This window comes from Trachypithecus francoisi, unplaced genomic scaffold (genome assembly GCF_009764315.1).
Source record: "Trachypithecus francoisi isolate TF-2019V2 unplaced genomic scaffold, Tfra_2.0 Lachesis_group6, whole genome shotgun sequence".
Taxonomy (NCBI): Eukaryota; Metazoa; Chordata; class Mammalia; order Primates; family Cercopithecidae; genus Trachypithecus; species Trachypithecus francoisi.
In genome coordinates this window covers 96,576,736-96,593,554 of record NW_022681471.1, presented here as the reverse complement: position 1 = coordinate 96,593,554, position 16,819 = coordinate 96,576,736, and the positions used below count along the sequence as shown (strand labels likewise).

The window sequence follows — 16,819 nt, the reverse complement described above, 5'->3', positions numbered from 1 at the left end:
TTAACAAATTATCTATCTTAAGGATTATCCATTAAGTCAAATATATAGGAGATGATGGCTAGAAGAGAGGTAGCTTTTAAATTATTTCAGGTTCCTTTAAATACATTACATATGCATATACCAGAATAACACTAATTGGGAATTGGAAAAGTATATGAAATCACTTACATCTTGAATTCAAACATGCAACACAGAATGGAATATTGTGCAGTTATTATAAATGATGTTGTAGAAGGGTGTTTAGTGGAATGAAAAGATGTCTGTGATTAATTACATGAAAAAGGTTTAAAATCAATGTATATTATAATCTCATTTTTGGGTAAAAAAGTTAATATGGATATAAAAGACTGCATATACACCAGAATGTTAATAACATTAATTATCCCTGGGTGGTAGGATTATGAGTCATTTTTCTTTTTAAAATCTTTTTTTCCCTCTTTTAGTTTTAACAATGACAATGTGTTACTTTTGTATAGTAATTATCCATCACGCCACACAACAGAATCAACTACATATGACTCTTTTAAGCTATATGCATAGCCTCCCCTCATTCCTAGTTGGAAATCACTGCCATTTGAGTGCATGACATCCCTTAGGACTGTTCAGTGGAAAAATGTTGGGAGTTACTGCTTTAGTAATCATATTTATTATTATTTTTTATTTAAACAGCTTTAAGGGTACAAGTGGTTTTTGGTTACATGGATAAACAGCACAGTAGTCAAGTGTGGGCTTTTAGTGAATCTGTCTTCTGAGTAGTGTATGGTGTACCCAACAGGTGATTTTCTATCCCTTGCCCCTCCACCCTCCCCCATTCTGAGTCTCTAGTGTCCATTATACTACTCTGCATGCCTCTGTGTACCCACAGCTTACTTCCCACTTACAAGGGAGAATATGTGGTATTTGGGAGTAAATCATTTAACCTCTCTAGGCTTTCTTATCTGTAAAGTAAGAATATGAAAACAGGCCGGGCGCAGTGGCTCATGCCTGTAATCCCAGCACTTTGGGAGGCCGAGGCGGGTGGATCGCCTGAGGTCAGGAGTTTGAGATCAGCCTGACCAACATGGAGAAATCCTGTCTCTACTAAAAATACAAAAAGTTAGCCAGGCGTGGTGGCGCATGCCTGTAATCCCAGCTACTTGGGAGGCTGAGGCAGGAGAATCGCTTGAACCTGGGAGGCAGAGGTTGCGGTGAGCCAAGATCGTGCCATTGCACCCCAGCCTGGGCAACAAAAGCGAAACTCCATCTCAAAAAAAAAAAAAAGAAAAAAAAAAGAATATTAAAACGGACTTATCTTACAGGATTGGCAAAAGTCATAATGTATTCATGAAAGTGCTTTGCGAATTGTAAAGCATTTTGTAAGTGTATATCATTACTAATTCTGCTAATAAAGAACTAGAACGTGAGCACAGCCTTTTGCTGGTCTATGTAGAATCACTCAGTTAGTTTATCAAATCACCTAAGTAGTCTAAGTCTACATTTTAACATTAACTCTTGAATTTTTCTGGAAAGATAAAACTTGTGTGTGTTTAGGTATCTGCTAATATGAGAACATTATTACTATTTTTTTTTTTTTTTTTTTTTTTTTTTTTTTTTTTGAGACGGAGTCTTGCTCTGTCGTCCAGGCTGGAGTGCGGTGGCCGGATCTCAGCTCACTGCAAGCTCCGCCTCCCGGGTTGACGCCATTCTCCTGCCTCAGCCACCCGAGTAGCTGGGACTACAGGCGCCCGCCACCTCGCCCGGCTAGTTTTTTGTATTTTTAGTAGAGACGGGGTTTCACCGTGTTAGCCAGGATGGTCTCGATCTCCTGACCTCGTGATCCGCCCGTCTCGGCCTCCCAAAGTGCTGGGATTACAGGCTTGAGCCACCGCGCCCGGCCCATTATTACTATTTTTTTGAGACAGTGTCTCGCTCTGTTGCCCAGGCTGGAGTGCAGTGGCATAATCTCGGCTCACTGCAGTCTCAACCTCTCAGGCTCAAGCGATCCTCCCAGCTCAGTCTCCCAAGTAGCTGGGACTACAGGCCTGTGCCACCATGCCTGGCTAACTTTTGTATTTTTTTGTAGAGATGGGGTTTCACCATGTTGCCCAGGTTGGTCTTGAACTCCTGCTCTCAAGCGATCCACCTGCCTCGGCCTCCCAAAGTGCTGGGATTACAGGTGTGAGCCACTGTGCCTGGCCAGAAAACATTAATAAAATATATTTCCACAAAGTTTATTTACTGTAGAAAGGGAAGAGCAAAAAGAGAGAGGTGATACTGATGTTAACATTCCAGGTAACTTTTGAGATTTCCAAAAGTCTAAAGTTACGCATGAAAGGTTCTTATGCAGAATTAGAGTTGCCATGTTGAAAAAACAGTAGTCAATGTTGAGTTCTTCTTTCTATAGAAACTTATTTCACTTTACGTATTATACATTTTTCCTAAAAGCTGGGGGGAATGGAATTTTTATATATCAAATCACGTTTCCCACACACTGAAACTAGGCTTTTAGAGATGCTTTATTTTTATTTTCAAATGAAGTACAACTGTATTTCTTAAGATGTTAGTTATATGCTTCAAGGCTGTTCTTGCTACTGCTATAGTCAAAGATCTATAATAAATACCTATACTAAGTCCCCGGCTACTCCGCCCACGGTGTGGGTGGTTCCGAGGCTGACTGCCCTGCGGCGGTGCGGCTCGCAGTCCTCAGCATGGACCGCACTTGTGAGGAGAGGCCCGCTGAGGATGGGAGCGATGAGGACGACCCAGACTCCATAGAAGCCCCGACCCGGATCCGGGACACTCTGGAAGACATCGTGCTGGAAGCTCCGGCCAGTGGGCTGGCGTTCCATCCGGCCCGTGACCTACTGGCTGCAGGGGACGTGGACGGGGACGTGTTCGTCTTTTCCTACTCTTGCCAAGAGGGAGAAACCAAGGAGCTCTGGTCATCGGGTCACCATCTCAAGGCCTGCCGAGCTATGGCCTTCTCTGAAGATGGGCAGAAGCTTGTTACTGTCTCCAAGGACAAAGCCATCCATGTTCTAGATGTGGAGCAGGGGCGACTAGAAAGACGTGTTTCCAAGGCTCATGGTGCCCCCATCAACAGTCTTCTGCTGGTAGATGAGAATGTTCTAGCCACTGGGGATGACACGGGTGGTATCCGTCTCTGGGACCAGCGGAAGGAGGGCCCCTTAATGGATATGAGGCAACATGAAGAGTACATCGCAGACATGGCTCTGGATCCAGCCAAGAAGCTGCTGCTGACAGCCAGTGGGGATGGCTGCCTTGGCGTCTTCAACGTTAAGACGCGTCGGTTTGAGCTGCTCTCAGAGCCTCAGTCTGGGGATCTGACCTCTGTCACCCTCATGAAATGTGGGAAGAAGGTGGCCTGTGGCTCCAGTGAAGGTACCATCTACCTCTTCAACTGGAATTGCTTTGGGGCCACAAGTGACCGCTTTACCGTGAGAGCTGAATCTATCGACTGCATGGTTCCAGTCACTGAGAGTCTGCTGTGTACTGGCTCCACCGATGGAGTCATCAGGGCTGTGAACATCCTACCGAACCGAGTGGTGGGCAGTGTGGGCCAGCACCCTGGGGAGCCTGTGGAGGAGCTGGCCCTTTCCCACTGTGGCCGCTTCCTGGCCAGTAGTGGCCATGACCAGCGCCTCAAGTTTTGGGACATGGCCCAGCTGCGAGCTGTGGTGGTGGATGACTACCGTCGGCGCAAAAAAAAGGGAGGACCACTGCGGGCTCTGAGCAGCAAGACTTGGAGCACTGATGACTTCTTCGCAGGACTGAGGGAAGAGGGAGAAGACTCCATGGCTCAGGAAGAAGAGGAGGAGACTGGGGATGACAGTGACTGAGGGAATGAATTGAATCCCAAGACAGGTCCTCACCAGGCAAGAGTCTTGCTTACTGAGCTGCACCCCAGAGAAGATATTAATTATTTTTTTTTTTTTTTTTTTTTTTTTTTTTTTTTTTTTTTTTTTTTTTTGAGACGGAGTCTCGCTCTGTCGCCCAGGCTGGAGTGCTGTGGCCGGATCTCAGCTCACTGCAAGCTCCGCCTCCCGGGTTTACGCCATTCTCCTGCCTCAGCCTCCCGAGTAGCTGGGACTACAGGTGCCGCCACCTCACCCGGCTAATTTTTGTATTTTTAGTAGAGACGGGGTTTCACGTGTTAGCCAGGATGGTCTCGATCTCCTGACCTCGTGATCCGCCCGTCTCGGCCTCCAAAGTGCTGGGATTACAGGCTTGAGCCACCGCGCCCGGCCTATTTTTTTAAAAGACAGGGTTTTGCTGTCATCCAGGCTGGAGTGCACTGGCTTGATCATGGCTCACTGCAGCCTCAATGTGTCCCGGCTCAGGGTGTCCTTCCACCTCAGCCTCTGGAATAGCTGGGACTACAGGTGTGCACTACCACACCAGGCTAATTTTAAAATTTTTTTGGTAGAAACAGGGGTCTGTGTTGCCCAGGCTGGTCTACAACTCCTGGACTCAAATGATCCACCTGCCTCTGCTTCCGAAAGTGCTGGGATTACAGGCACGAGCCACCACACCTGGCCAAAAAACATTTTTTTGAGATAGGATCTCACTCTGTCACCCAGGCTGGAGTGCAGTGGGTTGATCATGGCTCACTGCATCCTTGACCTCCGGGCTCAAGTGATCCACCTCAGCCTGCCTGGTAGCCGAGACTTGGCATGTGCCACCATGCTCGACTAATTTTTGTGATTTTATTTTTTTGGTAGAGACCAAGAGTTTCACTATGTTGACCAAGCTGGTCTTGAACTCCTGGACTCAAGTGATCCTCCTGCCTTGGCCTCCCAAAATGCTGGGATTGATATGAATTTTTCAATTCAATCCCAGCTGCCTGGCTGGATATGAATTTGTTTTTTTTTTTTTTTTGAGACAGGATTTCGTTCCTGTTGCCCAGGCTCGAGTGCAATGGCATGATCTCGGCTCACTGCAATCTTCGCCTCCTGGGTTTAAGTGATTCTCCTGCCTCAGCCTCCCAAGTAGCTGGGATTACAGGTGTCCGTCACCACGCCAGGCTAATTTTTGTATTTTTAGTAGAGACAGGGTTTCTCCATGCTGGCCAGGCTGGTCTCGAACCCTTGACCTCAGGTGATCCACCCATCTCAGCCTCCCAAAGTGCTGGGACTACAGGCAAAAGCCAACACGCCCGGCCTGGATATATATTTATAATACCCTACAGTACAGCACAAGATGCATTCAAAGCGCTGATATGAGGAAGTACTTGCCCCGTAGCAGCTATTCACTCTACCAGTATAAGACAAACTCCAAGCTAGGGCAAGATAGCACAGACACAAGTATATACTAACCAGGGGTTTAATATAAATACAACCAGCATAGAAAGACCCAAAACTACACAGAAACCAAAACCAGAATGCCATGTGGTGGAGCCCAAGGGCAGAATTTCTGACCCCTTTGGCTCAGCTGCCCCTCCCCGCAAATAAAAACCAACAAAGAAGACAAATCAGGACAACAAAGAAGATTCATGCTAAAAAAAAAAAAAATACCTATACTACTAGGAAAACACTATTTAAAAGAGCCCTGAGATGTAAATGCTTTTGAAACAATAGTAGCATGTTTTAAATTAATCTGTCTAATTTATGTAGTTTTTTTTTTTTTAAATAATAGAAACTGAGTCTCACTATATTGCCCAGACTGGTCTCAAACTCTGGGGCTCGAGCACTCTTCTGGCCTCAGCCTCCCAAAGTGCTGGGATTACAGGTGTAAGCCATGGCGCCCTACCTAATATTTAGTTGTCTGAACCCAGTGACTATAGGTGGTTTAAATATTCAATGCAAGCTATTATGTAAAACAGCAACATCATTCTGAAATAGGTTATGGATTCATAGAATTTTATTAGAGTTTGAGAATCAACCTTAGAGATTATTCATTCTAAGAGACTCATTTTGCAGATGAGAAAACTGAGGTCCAGAGAGGCTTAGCAACCTGTTAAGGTCTCTGTCAACTTAGAGACACAATGAAGAGTAGACATAATTGACATCCAATGACTACTCTCCCCAGTTCAAGGATTTCTACTATACTAGGGGTCAGCAATTTTTTTTCTGTAAATAACCAGACAGTAAGTATTTTAGGCTCTAAAGGTCATATGGTCTCTTTTGCAACTACTCAATTCCTGCATTGTAGTGTGAAAGCAGCCATAGACAATATACAAATTAATGTACTTTGCTGTGTTCTAATAAAACTTTATATACAAGAATAGGCAGTGGGTTGGATTTGACTCCCAGGTCATAGTTTGCCAACCCCTATATTACATTATTGCTACTGATGAGCTACTGATGAGCAATAATGTAATACAGGGGTTGGCAATAATGTAATATTGCTCATCAATAGCAATAATGTAATACAACAATAAAAAAATCAGATTTTATACATACAAGTAGTTCTTCAAACTTTCTGGTTTATTAAACCCTTGACAAAGAAGTTTTCTACCTGCTTTAATTTAGAAGGTATAATTAGTATCTTTTAAAGGTAAAACATAATACTTTTGAGTTAATTAGACTATTCACAATCTGTTAAGATAAATAATATTAAAGTACTTTTCTATCAAGCAAATTAACCTAGAAAGGAGAAGGCAGATTATAAATTCAGAGAAAAAGAGCACCACAAGTTTTTAATTTGTAGTTAAGAACCAGAAATAATTCTTTTTTTTTTTTTTTTTTTTTTGAGGCGGAGTCTCGCTCTGTCGCCAGGGCTGGAGTGCAGTGGCCAGATCTCAGCTCACTGCAAGCTCCGCCTCCTGGGTTTACGCCATTCTCCTGCCTCAGCCTCCCGAGTAGCCGGGACTACAGGCGCCCGCCACCTCGCCCGGCTAGTTTTTTGTATTTTTTAGTAGAGACGGGGTTTCACCGTGTTAGCCAGGATGGTCTCGATCTCCTGACCTCGTGATCCGCCCGTCTCGGCCTCCCAAAGTGCTGGGATTACAGGCTTGAGCCACCGTGCCCGGCCTAGAATTCTTATCATAATTATAGTTTTCTTGAAATGTCAATATGTCAAACATCAGAATGGAATGCTTCTGGCTAGATGATTCTGTGTGGCATTTAAGGAAGTGGAAAACAAGAAAATGGTTAGGTCAGATTTCTGCTAAGTTAAACTACTGAATGCACTTAAGGGGGGAACAAAGATATTGAGGAACACAAGAGCTGAACAAAGATGTATTGCTGACCTGAAGACAAAAGCCAAAAACTGAATACTCCCTTTTGGTATTTCTGAGCTCAGAAACATGCATCATGAAGTTTGATAGGCACAATGGCAGAAGGGTACATTTTTAAACACTAAATACAAAATACACAAGTATTGGATATAAAATAATTGGTTTTGTACCTAAATAACAAGGTAATACACAGTCATGACAGGAGGGTACATTTTAAAACATCTAAATACAAAATATACAAGTATCAGATACAGAATAATTGGCTTTGTACCTAAATAACAAGGTAATATATAGTCATATTCCTGAGTGAACAGGGAAATATACTGAGGAGGGAAAGTGTATCACCAGAACATACTAATGGAATGTGACAAAAAAATTCAAAAGATAATCATCCTATTAGAATTCAGACGACTGAACTCAAAAGCCTTAAAAGGGTGGAGAATTTGGAGAGGTTGAGGCTGAACAGAGAAGAGCAAAAGTCAAGAAAATCATTTCAAGGTAGAGATGTTAAAGAATTTGGGTTGATTATACTTAAGAGTTAGGTCCTAGATGATAATTAGGTGAGATGATTAATTAAATCAGAACTTTTGATACGTGTCCATATAGTCACAACCAAAGTTATCATTCATTTAGTCTGCATAGTCTATACATATATAATACTCAAACATAACCTAAACATAGGTTGGTATAACCTGGAATTTCACAATATTCAGTCAGAATGTATGACTAAAAGAGGTTGCAGTATTTTCTCTAGAGAAAATGAAAAATGACACTTGTAAGTGTACTAGATATGGCTATATTTAAGAGTAATTGCACGGATAGATATCTTAGAAATTTTTGGGTCTACGTAAAAGTATTTTATAAAGATGGTCTTAAATGTACCATAATATTTAAATATGTACCAAATGTAATATTGATAAATATGATAAAATGTACCAAAATTATCAATAGATTTTGATAATTTTCAAAATCTATTGCCCAACAGGAAGTAACAAATTCTACATTTCAGAATCATAAACTGGTCGGACATGGTGGCTCATATTTGTAATCCCAGCATTTTGGGAGGCCAAGGTGTGAGGACTGCTTCAGTCCAGGAATTTGAGACCAGCCTGGGCAACAGAGTGAGACCCTGTCTCAATTAAAAAAGAAAGAACAACATATATCTATATATGTATTTCTTTCCTTTCTTTTTTTTTTTTTTGAGATGGAATTTCGTTCTTGTTGCCCGGGCTGGAGTGCAATGGTGCAAACTTGGCTCACCACAACCTCCACCTACCAGGTTCAAGCAATTCTCCTGTCTCAGCCTCTCGAGTAGCTGGGATTACAAACATGTGCCACCATGCCTGGCTAATTTTGTATTTTTTTCAGTAGAGATGGCGTTCTCCATGTTGGTCAGGCTGGTCTCAAACTCCCGACCTCAGGTGATCTGCCTGCCTCAACCTCCCAAAATGTTGGGATTATAGACGTGAACTACTGCGTCCGGCCTATATATGTATTTCTTTTTTTTTTTTTTTTTTTTTTTTTGAGGCGGAGTCTCACTCTGTCGCCCAGGCTGGAGTGCAGTGGCCAGATCTCAGTCACTGCAAGCTCCGCCTCCCGGGTTTACGCCATTCTCCTGCCTCAGCCTCCCAAGTAGCTGGGACTACAGGTGCCCGCCACCTCGCCCGGCTAGTTTTTTTTTTGTATTTTTTAGTAGAGACGGGGTTTCACCGTGTTAGCCAGGATGGTCTCGATCTCCTGACCTCGTGATCCGCCCGTCTCGGCCTCCCAAAGTGCTGGGATTACAGGCTTGAGCCACCGCGCCCGGCCTGTATTTCTTAAAAAAAAAAATCACAAATTAACTGATTTGTAAAATCAATATATAAGATCAAAATCACTTCACATTATTTTTGAACTGTTCATACCAGAATATTTGTGGAACTGTTCATACCAGAATAACAGTTTTCACTTTTTAGAATTAAGGTCCCCACCCCGCTTATTTTTGAGACAGACTCTTACTCTGTCACTTAGGCTGGAGTGCAGTGGTGGGATCACAGCTCACTGCAGCCTTGACCTCCCAGGCTCAAGTGATCCTCCCATCTCAGCCTTCCAAGTAGCTGGGACCACAGGTGTATGCAACCACACCCAGCTAATTTTTTATTTTTTGTAGAGCCGGGGTCTCCTTATGTTGCTCGGGCTCAAAGGTTATGTTTTTGATACTAGATTTAATGCTCCGATTAGCAGAAGTCCACAACGATTGCTATCTCAATTTACTGCCTTTGTACAAACCCTTACCACAGAGAGGACTGTATGTAAATGCTGGGTTTCATTAAGGCACAAAGGTCTTTGATAAATCTTTAAGTTAGTTTTTGTTGAATTAACAGAAAGAAGACTGCCAAAAAGTATCTATTATAGCTTCCTGGTTGACCTGTCAAAAAGTGCTGCTTAGTGTATAAGCATTACTCTGCAGGTACCAAGACTCCATAGCAATACCGTACAATAGAACTATCTGTGATGAAGGAAATTTTCTAAACCTGTGCTGCCTAATACAGTAGCCATCAGCCACACGAGGTATTGAGCATTTGAAAGGTGGCTAGCGCAACGGAGCAACCAAATTTTACATTTTATTTAATATTAATTTATTAACATTGAAATGTAAATAGTTACATATGGCTATTTACTACTGTACAGGATAGTACAGCTCTATACAGTACTAGAAAATGGCACTCTTAAACAAACCTTTTGTAGTTATGCACAGTTCAGGAACACAAGAGACCAATCAGTAAGTCAGAGAATACTTTTGCAATTTGCAAAATTAATAAAGGCCGGGCGCGGTGGCTTAAGCCTGTAATCCCAGCACTTTGTGGGGTACTGAGGCGGGCAGATCACTTGAGGTCAGGAGTACAAAACCAGCCTGGCCAATATGGTGAAATCCCATCTCTACTAAAATACAAAAATTAGGTGGATGTGGTGGTGCCTGTAGTCCCAGCTACTTGGGAGGCTGAGGCAGGATAATCGCTTGAACCTGGTAGGCGGAGGCTACAGTGAGCCGAGATTACACCACTGCATTCCAGCCTAGGCGACGGAGTGAGACTCTGTCTCAAAAAACAAACAAACAAACAAAAAAACAACAATAATAAAGAAAAACTGTAGAAAGTTATTCGAAATCCTTGCTTTCTGTATATAGGAAATAAATGATTTTATCCTCTTAACTGAATCACGTGGACTCAACTCACCATCTCTTAACTGGACTGCAATAAACTTACCCTAACATAGAATATTGCTTCTATTTGTATAGAATTTCTTCAGCATACTTTACTGTGGGGAATTTGCTTTCTAGGGGTAGAAATAATTGAAGCAGCAATGGGGATGACTTCAGAATACATTCCTCCTGTGTCTTCTCTGGATAGACATCTTCAGATATCCATAGTTACCACTTTCCTTAGTACCTCCTTCAGTAGATGACAGCCAGGGTTAGAGTACAGGTGTGCCTCCTTAAGAGCCCCAGACCACAGAGCACAGATTTTCCACAGAGCCTGGAGATCGTGCAGTCTGTCTCATGTATCCTAATATTCAGTTTGAGAAAATATGATCCTCATATTCAGTTCTGTGCTCAGAACTATGTAGTTTATTAAAGAAAGTGTTGTTATCTAGAGGATTTTTTTTTTTTTAACTGAAGTATTACAATTCCAGAGCTTAGTATGAATTAGGAGGAAAAAACTTGACACATGAAACGTGTGGTAACCAAAATGGGGAAGATACATTTTTCTATCATCATTCCATCATGACTAAGTTACCAAAGTAATTTTCTTCTTCTTTTCTTTTTTTTTTGAGACAAGGTCTCACTTTGTCACCCAGGCTGGAGTACAGTGGTGCGATCTTGGCTCACTGCAACCTCCACCTCCCAGGCTCAAGCGATCCTCTTGCCTCAGGCCCCCAAGTAGCTGGGATTACAGGCATGCATGGCCACCATACCTGGTTAATTTCTGTATACTTTGTAGAGATGGGGTTTCACCATGTTGCCCAGGCTGGTCTCGAACTCCTGAGCTCAAGCGATTTGCCCGCGTTGGCCTCCAAAAGTACTAGGATTACAGGTGTGAGCCACTGTGCCTGGCCACAAAAGTAATTTTCTACTGCTTTCTGTGAACTCCCTTTTAATCACTTCCAAGGGAGTCATTACAAATTCAACTGTCACCCACCATTGAGGAGGTTAAGAATAGTGTCTGGGTAGGATGAGCACCTAGTTGTGTGAAAATAAAGTGTGTGGTGAACTCTGAAAGCCAAGAAAGTTGCAATCTCTGTTCTAGAAGTCCACTGAAGAGGCAGAATGAGAATTAGTTCCTTGAGGATGGTAGGTGTAACATGTTTTAACAAAGTGGCTGAACTACTCAAAAGAATACAGCCTTATCAGAAGCCAAGCACGTTCACTAATGACCCTGCTGATGTTCCTAGTTCTAGGTTGTTTGGTGGGTCTTAAAACTTTAAATAGCCCTGCAAAGGGATGTGGTAAATCCACATGACCCCTCTGTTTTGACAGCTTGGCCCTGTCCAAAAGAATCTTAGTCACCACTTTGGCTATTTTAGGCCCAAGTCTGATTCTGTGGCCCTGGGAGAAGTACAGCATGTGTTTCTTGTGATGGGGCAAGCCCAAGCCCTCTGGTGAAATGTCTGTATTTGGGCAATGAAAGGTTCAACCCCATACAGTGTAATGTCACATGAGGCCAAAGCGGCATTAGGTTTAGAAGGACTTACAGAAGAGTTGACAAAAAAGTATAATAATAGTTCCTTTGGGGAGGAAACTAACTTCAAAAACAGTTGACCAAATTTCACCACGGAAAATAAGAGTTTTTTATTTGTAGGCTACACAGGTTTAGGTGGATATCAAGGCAAAAAGAATAAAAGTTTTGGGAAACTTCCTCGAGTACCATCTCAATAATGGCTTATCATTAATAATTATTTTGGCCAACCACTGTTAAAGCAAATAGAGAAGAGTCAGTTTGAACCCTTGATTGCAAATCAGTGAGGAGAAAGGCTAAAATGGGAATAATCAACATCAACAATGATATGTTAATATTTCCCTTGTTCTATAGGAGCACGGTTGAATAGACCCTTCTGTAATGATGGAAATGTCCTACATCTGTGCTGTCTAATAGAGTAGCTACTAGCCAAATGTGGTTATTGAGCACTTGAAATGTGCTAGTGTGACTGGGAAACTGACCTTTCATTTAATTTTAATTAATTTAAATTTAAATAGCTGCATGTGGCTAGTGGGTACCATGTTAAAAGTTTCAGGTCTATAGGATAATATTGTGGCCTAACAGTTTCCTCAAAATTCATATAAATGTTTTTATAAGTCTAGAGTTACACATAATAATTCACTAACTTCAGGGGTTGAAAAATAAATTCATAGTATTATTAGAATGTATGGGATATCTGAAAATACTTTTTTTTTTTTTTGAGACGGAGTCTCGCTCAGTGCCTAGGCTGGAGTGCAGTGGCCGGATCTCAGCTCACTGCAAGCTCCGCCTCCCAGGTTACGCCATTCTCCTGCCTCAGCCTCCCGAGTAGCTGGGACTACAGGCGCCCGCCACCTCACCGGGTAGTTTTTTTTTTGTATTTTTAGTAGAGACGGGGTTCACCGGGTTAGCCAGGATGGTCTCGATCTCCTGACCTCGTGATCCGCCCGTCTCGGCCTCCCAAAGTGCTGGGATTACAGGCTTGAGCCACCGACCCCGGCCCTTATCTGAAAATACTTAAGAAGAAAAGTTTTATAGTTGGCAGGAGTCATGTGACTAAGGAAGACTACTATCCAATCAACCACTTAGAGAACAGTTAACATTTTTCAGTATCAAAAGTAAGTCAAACATAAATTAATTTTAAGAAGTTAAGATAATCAATTTTTCTTTGTTACTCTGGAGGGTTGGCTCTCTCATAGCATTTTCTCTCAGTGCTGAAAAGATTCCATTATTTTATGTTTGGTCTTTTTCAGAACCTTTTAAAGTCAAATGGACTCCCCATATGGGGTGATTACCAGTTTTCTTCTTCTTCTTTTTTTTTTTTTTTTTCTGTGAGGTGGAGGATAGGGAGAGTGGTAAGAGGGAGAAAGACACCTGGGAAGAATAAAGAAGGTGAGAAAAGTGATCTGAGCTGTAAATATTTTCTAGTAGATCAAGGTAGTGTAAGATTTTATTTATGCTTTCTGATAGTTGTTCAATCTTAGTTCCAATTCTTTTTTTTTTTTTTGAGATGAAGTCTCGCTCTTGTTGCCCAGGCTGGAGTGCAATGGCACTATCTCAGCTCACTGCAACCTCCACCTCCCGAGTTCAAGCTATTCTCCTGCCTCAGCCTCCTGAGTAGCTGGGATTAATTACAGGTGCCCGCCACCACGCCAGGCTAATTTTTGTATTTTTAGTAGAGACGGGGTTTCACCATGTTAGCCAGGCTGGTCTCGAACTCCTGACCTCAGGCAATCCACCCACCTCGGCCTCCCAAAGTGCTGGGATTACAGGCATGAGCCACCGCACCCGGCCCCTAGTTCCAATTCTAATTCAAAGTTATTTCCATTGAAATAAACATACATTTGTCAAAATATTTAAGTTTGAAAAAACATGGTCTAGATTTATATTCAATAATAATGGATAATAATATATCTCTGCTATAAATTTAAGACAAATCTAAAATACAACTAATCTTCTATTATAATTTATTGTTTAGACTCATACTGACATACTACCTTAAATAATTTAAAAAGCCGGCCGGGCGCGGTGGCTCAAGCCTGTAATCCCAGCACTTTGGGAGGCCGAGACGGGCGGATCACGAGGTCAGGAGATCCAGACCATCCTGGCTAACCCGGCGAAACCCCGTCTCTACTAAAAAATACAAAAACTAGCCGGGCGAGGGGGCGGGCGCCTGTAGTCCCAGCTACTCGGGAGGCTGAGGCAGGAGAATGGCGTAAACCCGGGAGGCGGAGCTTGTAGTGAGCTGAGATCCGGCCACTGCACTCCAGCCGGGAGACAGAGCGAGACTCCGTCTCAAAAAAAAAAAAAAAAAAAAATTTTAAAAAGCCAAAATCTTATTGAAGTGGTGGTAATTTTTGGAAATGAGAATTTAGCTATAACAAAAACAATGGCCAGCATTAGTACATATTTATGGGCACCAAAACAGAATAAAAACATGATCATTAACTATATCTGCTTGGCTTTTTTGCTGATTTGTTTAATTTACCTTTAGTTTCCTCCTTGCGTTGAATTTCCTCAGCTGCTCTACTGTTTCTGGAAGATGAATCTTGTAGGCATAACGATCCCGCTCCTATGTAGATGAAAGATAATGAACATATATAACCGTTTACAAAAGTGCAGAAGCTAATTTAAAATAAATAATAAAGCTAAAATTCTTAAATAGAAAACTCAGATTGAATTTTAGATTGGAGATTTTATTCCATGATACTGGTAAGCAATCTGAAATGAGGGACATTAAGGGTAAACTGATAGTAATAAAATAATATTCATTTTCAGCAATAAAGGGCTGAATAATAGGTCACATAAATTTCATACATATGGCTAAAATAACAAATCGTAATTATTATAAAGGCATTGTTACTTTTTTTTTTGAGACAGGGTTTTACTCTGTCGCCCAGGCTGGAGTGCAATGGCACAATCATACCTCACTGCAACCTTGAACCCCTGGGCTCAAAGTGATCCTCCCACCTCAGCTTCCTGAGTAGCTGGGATATAAGTGCACCATGCCTGGCTAATCTTTTTTGTTTTTTAATAGAGAAGGAGTATTGCTATGTTGCCCAGGTTGGTCTGAAACTCCTGAGCTCAAGTGATCCTTCCGCCTCGGCCTCCCAGAATGCTGGGATTTACAGGTGTGAGGCACTGTGCCTGGCCTCAAGTTACCTTTGATGTATTTGCCAGGTAAAACAAGCATTTGAAAAATCAATTCCACAACTGATTCAGCATTCTACATTGTCATGGACTATAACAATTACAGACTCTTCTAATTAGGACACACTTATTTTATTTTTTTGTTTGTTTGTTTGTTTTTTTGAGACAGGGTCTTCCTCTGTTGCCCAGGCTGCAGTGTAGTGGTCTGATCATAGCTCACTGCAAGCCAGGTGTGGTGGCTCACACCTGTAATCCCAGCACTTTGGGAGGCTGAGGCAGAAGACTGTTGGAGCCTGGGAGGCTGAGGCTGTGGTGAGCAAGGATCTCACCACTGTACTGCAGCTTAGGTGACAGCATAAGACCCTGTTTCAAAAATAAATGAATCCCCCATTATTTATTTATATATTTTTAGAGACAGGGTCTCATTCTGTCACCCAGGCTGGAGTGCAGTGGTGAGATCCTGGCTCACCACCGCCTCAACCTCCCTGGCTCAGGCAATCCTCCCACCTCAGCCTCCCGAGTAGCTGGGACTACAGGCAAGTGCCACCATGCCTGGTTAAGTTTTGTATATTTTGTAGAGATGGGGTTTTGCATGTTGCCCAGGCTGGTCTTGAACTCCTGGACTCACATGGGTTCCTCCCACCTTGGCCTCCCAAAGTGCTGGGATTACAGATGTGAGCCACTGTGACTGGTCCGTCATGTATATTTTAAACCTCTTCTTACTCTTCTCCTCACTTTGGTCCTACTCTAATTTGCCAATGTATCTTGAGGATTCATATGCTATAAGTACTCATTAATTTCACAAATATTTCAAGAGCTGATTATATGCCATGCATTGTCCTATGCATTTGGCATACACAAGGAAAACCAACAAAGATTCCAGCCCTCATGTAGATCATATTCTAGTGCAAGAAGGTGAGAAAACACAAAAAAGGTAAATTATAGAGTATGTCAAAAGTACTATGGAATAAGGCAAAAAAGTGAAGCAGGTAGGAGGGATTGGGTACATTGAAATTTAAAATAGGGTGGTTGGCTGGGTGTGGTGGCTCATGTCTGTAATCCCAGCACTTTGAGAGGCTGAGATGAGAGGATCACTTGAGGCCAGGAGTTCAAGATCTAGCAAGAACCTGTCTCTATGAAAAAAATAAAAAATTAGCCAGGTTTGGTGGCATGCACCTGTCATCCCAGCTACTCGGGAGGCTGAGGATTGCTTCAACCCATGAGGTCAGGGCTGCAGTGAGCCATGACTGCAACTGCACTCCAGCCTGGGCAACAGAGCATGACCTCATTTCTAAAAAACAAAAACAAATTGGGTGGTCAAAGTAGGCCCAATTGAGAAAGTGACATTTAGAAGAGGTGAGGGAGTGGTCTAGGCAGAGAAAATAACCAATGCAAAGGCCCAAGGGAGGGAGTATGTCTGGAATTTTCAAGAAGTAGCCAGGAGACTAATGTATGTGAAGTGATATGAAGGGGTCAAGGAGAATAGTGGATCAGATTAGAGAGATGACAAGGCTGGGTAGGCCATGCGGGCCTTTGGCTTTTATTCTGAGTAGGAGAGGAAGCCAGTGGAGGGTCTTGAGCTACAGTGACATGATCTGACTTTATTTTTATAGATTCTGGGGTTACATATGCAGGTTTGCTACATGGTTATATTGCATAATGGTAAGGTTTGGGTTTCTAGTATACCCATCACTCAAATAGTGAACACTGTATTCAATAGGTAATTTTTCTTTTTTTCCCTCACTTTTACTCAACATAGTACAAGATGTCCAAGTCA

General features: G+C 42.4%; 2 protein-coding genes across 12 annotated transcripts in view; one reads left to right on the top strand and one right to left on the bottom strand.

The window, feature by feature from the left end:
* Window positions 1-16,819, bottom strand: part of CASK (calcium/calmodulin dependent serine protein kinase) — a 401,591-nt gene that overhangs the window by 111,552 nt on the left and 273,220 nt on the right. For all 11 annotated transcript variants that reach the window (XM_033201840.1, XM_033201843.1, XM_033201848.1 and 8 more), the window contains exon 9: window positions 14,381-14,464. In XM_033201840.1, the coding sequence (XP_033057731.1) occupies window positions 14,381-14,464 (84 nt within the window). The remainder of the gene's footprint in view (window positions 1-14,380; window positions 14,465-16,819) is intronic.
* Window positions 2,614-3,927, top strand: LOC117078310 (WD repeat-containing protein 55-like). Its single transcript, XM_033201852.1, has one exon. The coding sequence runs from the start codon at window positions 2,688-2,690 to the stop codon at window positions 3,837-3,839; it is 1,152 nt and encodes a 383-aa protein (XP_033057743.1). The 5' UTR covers window positions 2,614-2,687; the 3' UTR covers window positions 3,840-3,927.

Coding starts and splice junctions, on each gene's coding strand:
- LOC117078310 (XM_033201852.1), top strand. CDS start 2,688: ATGGACCGCACTTGTGAGGAGAGGCCCGCTGAGGATGGGAGCGATGAG.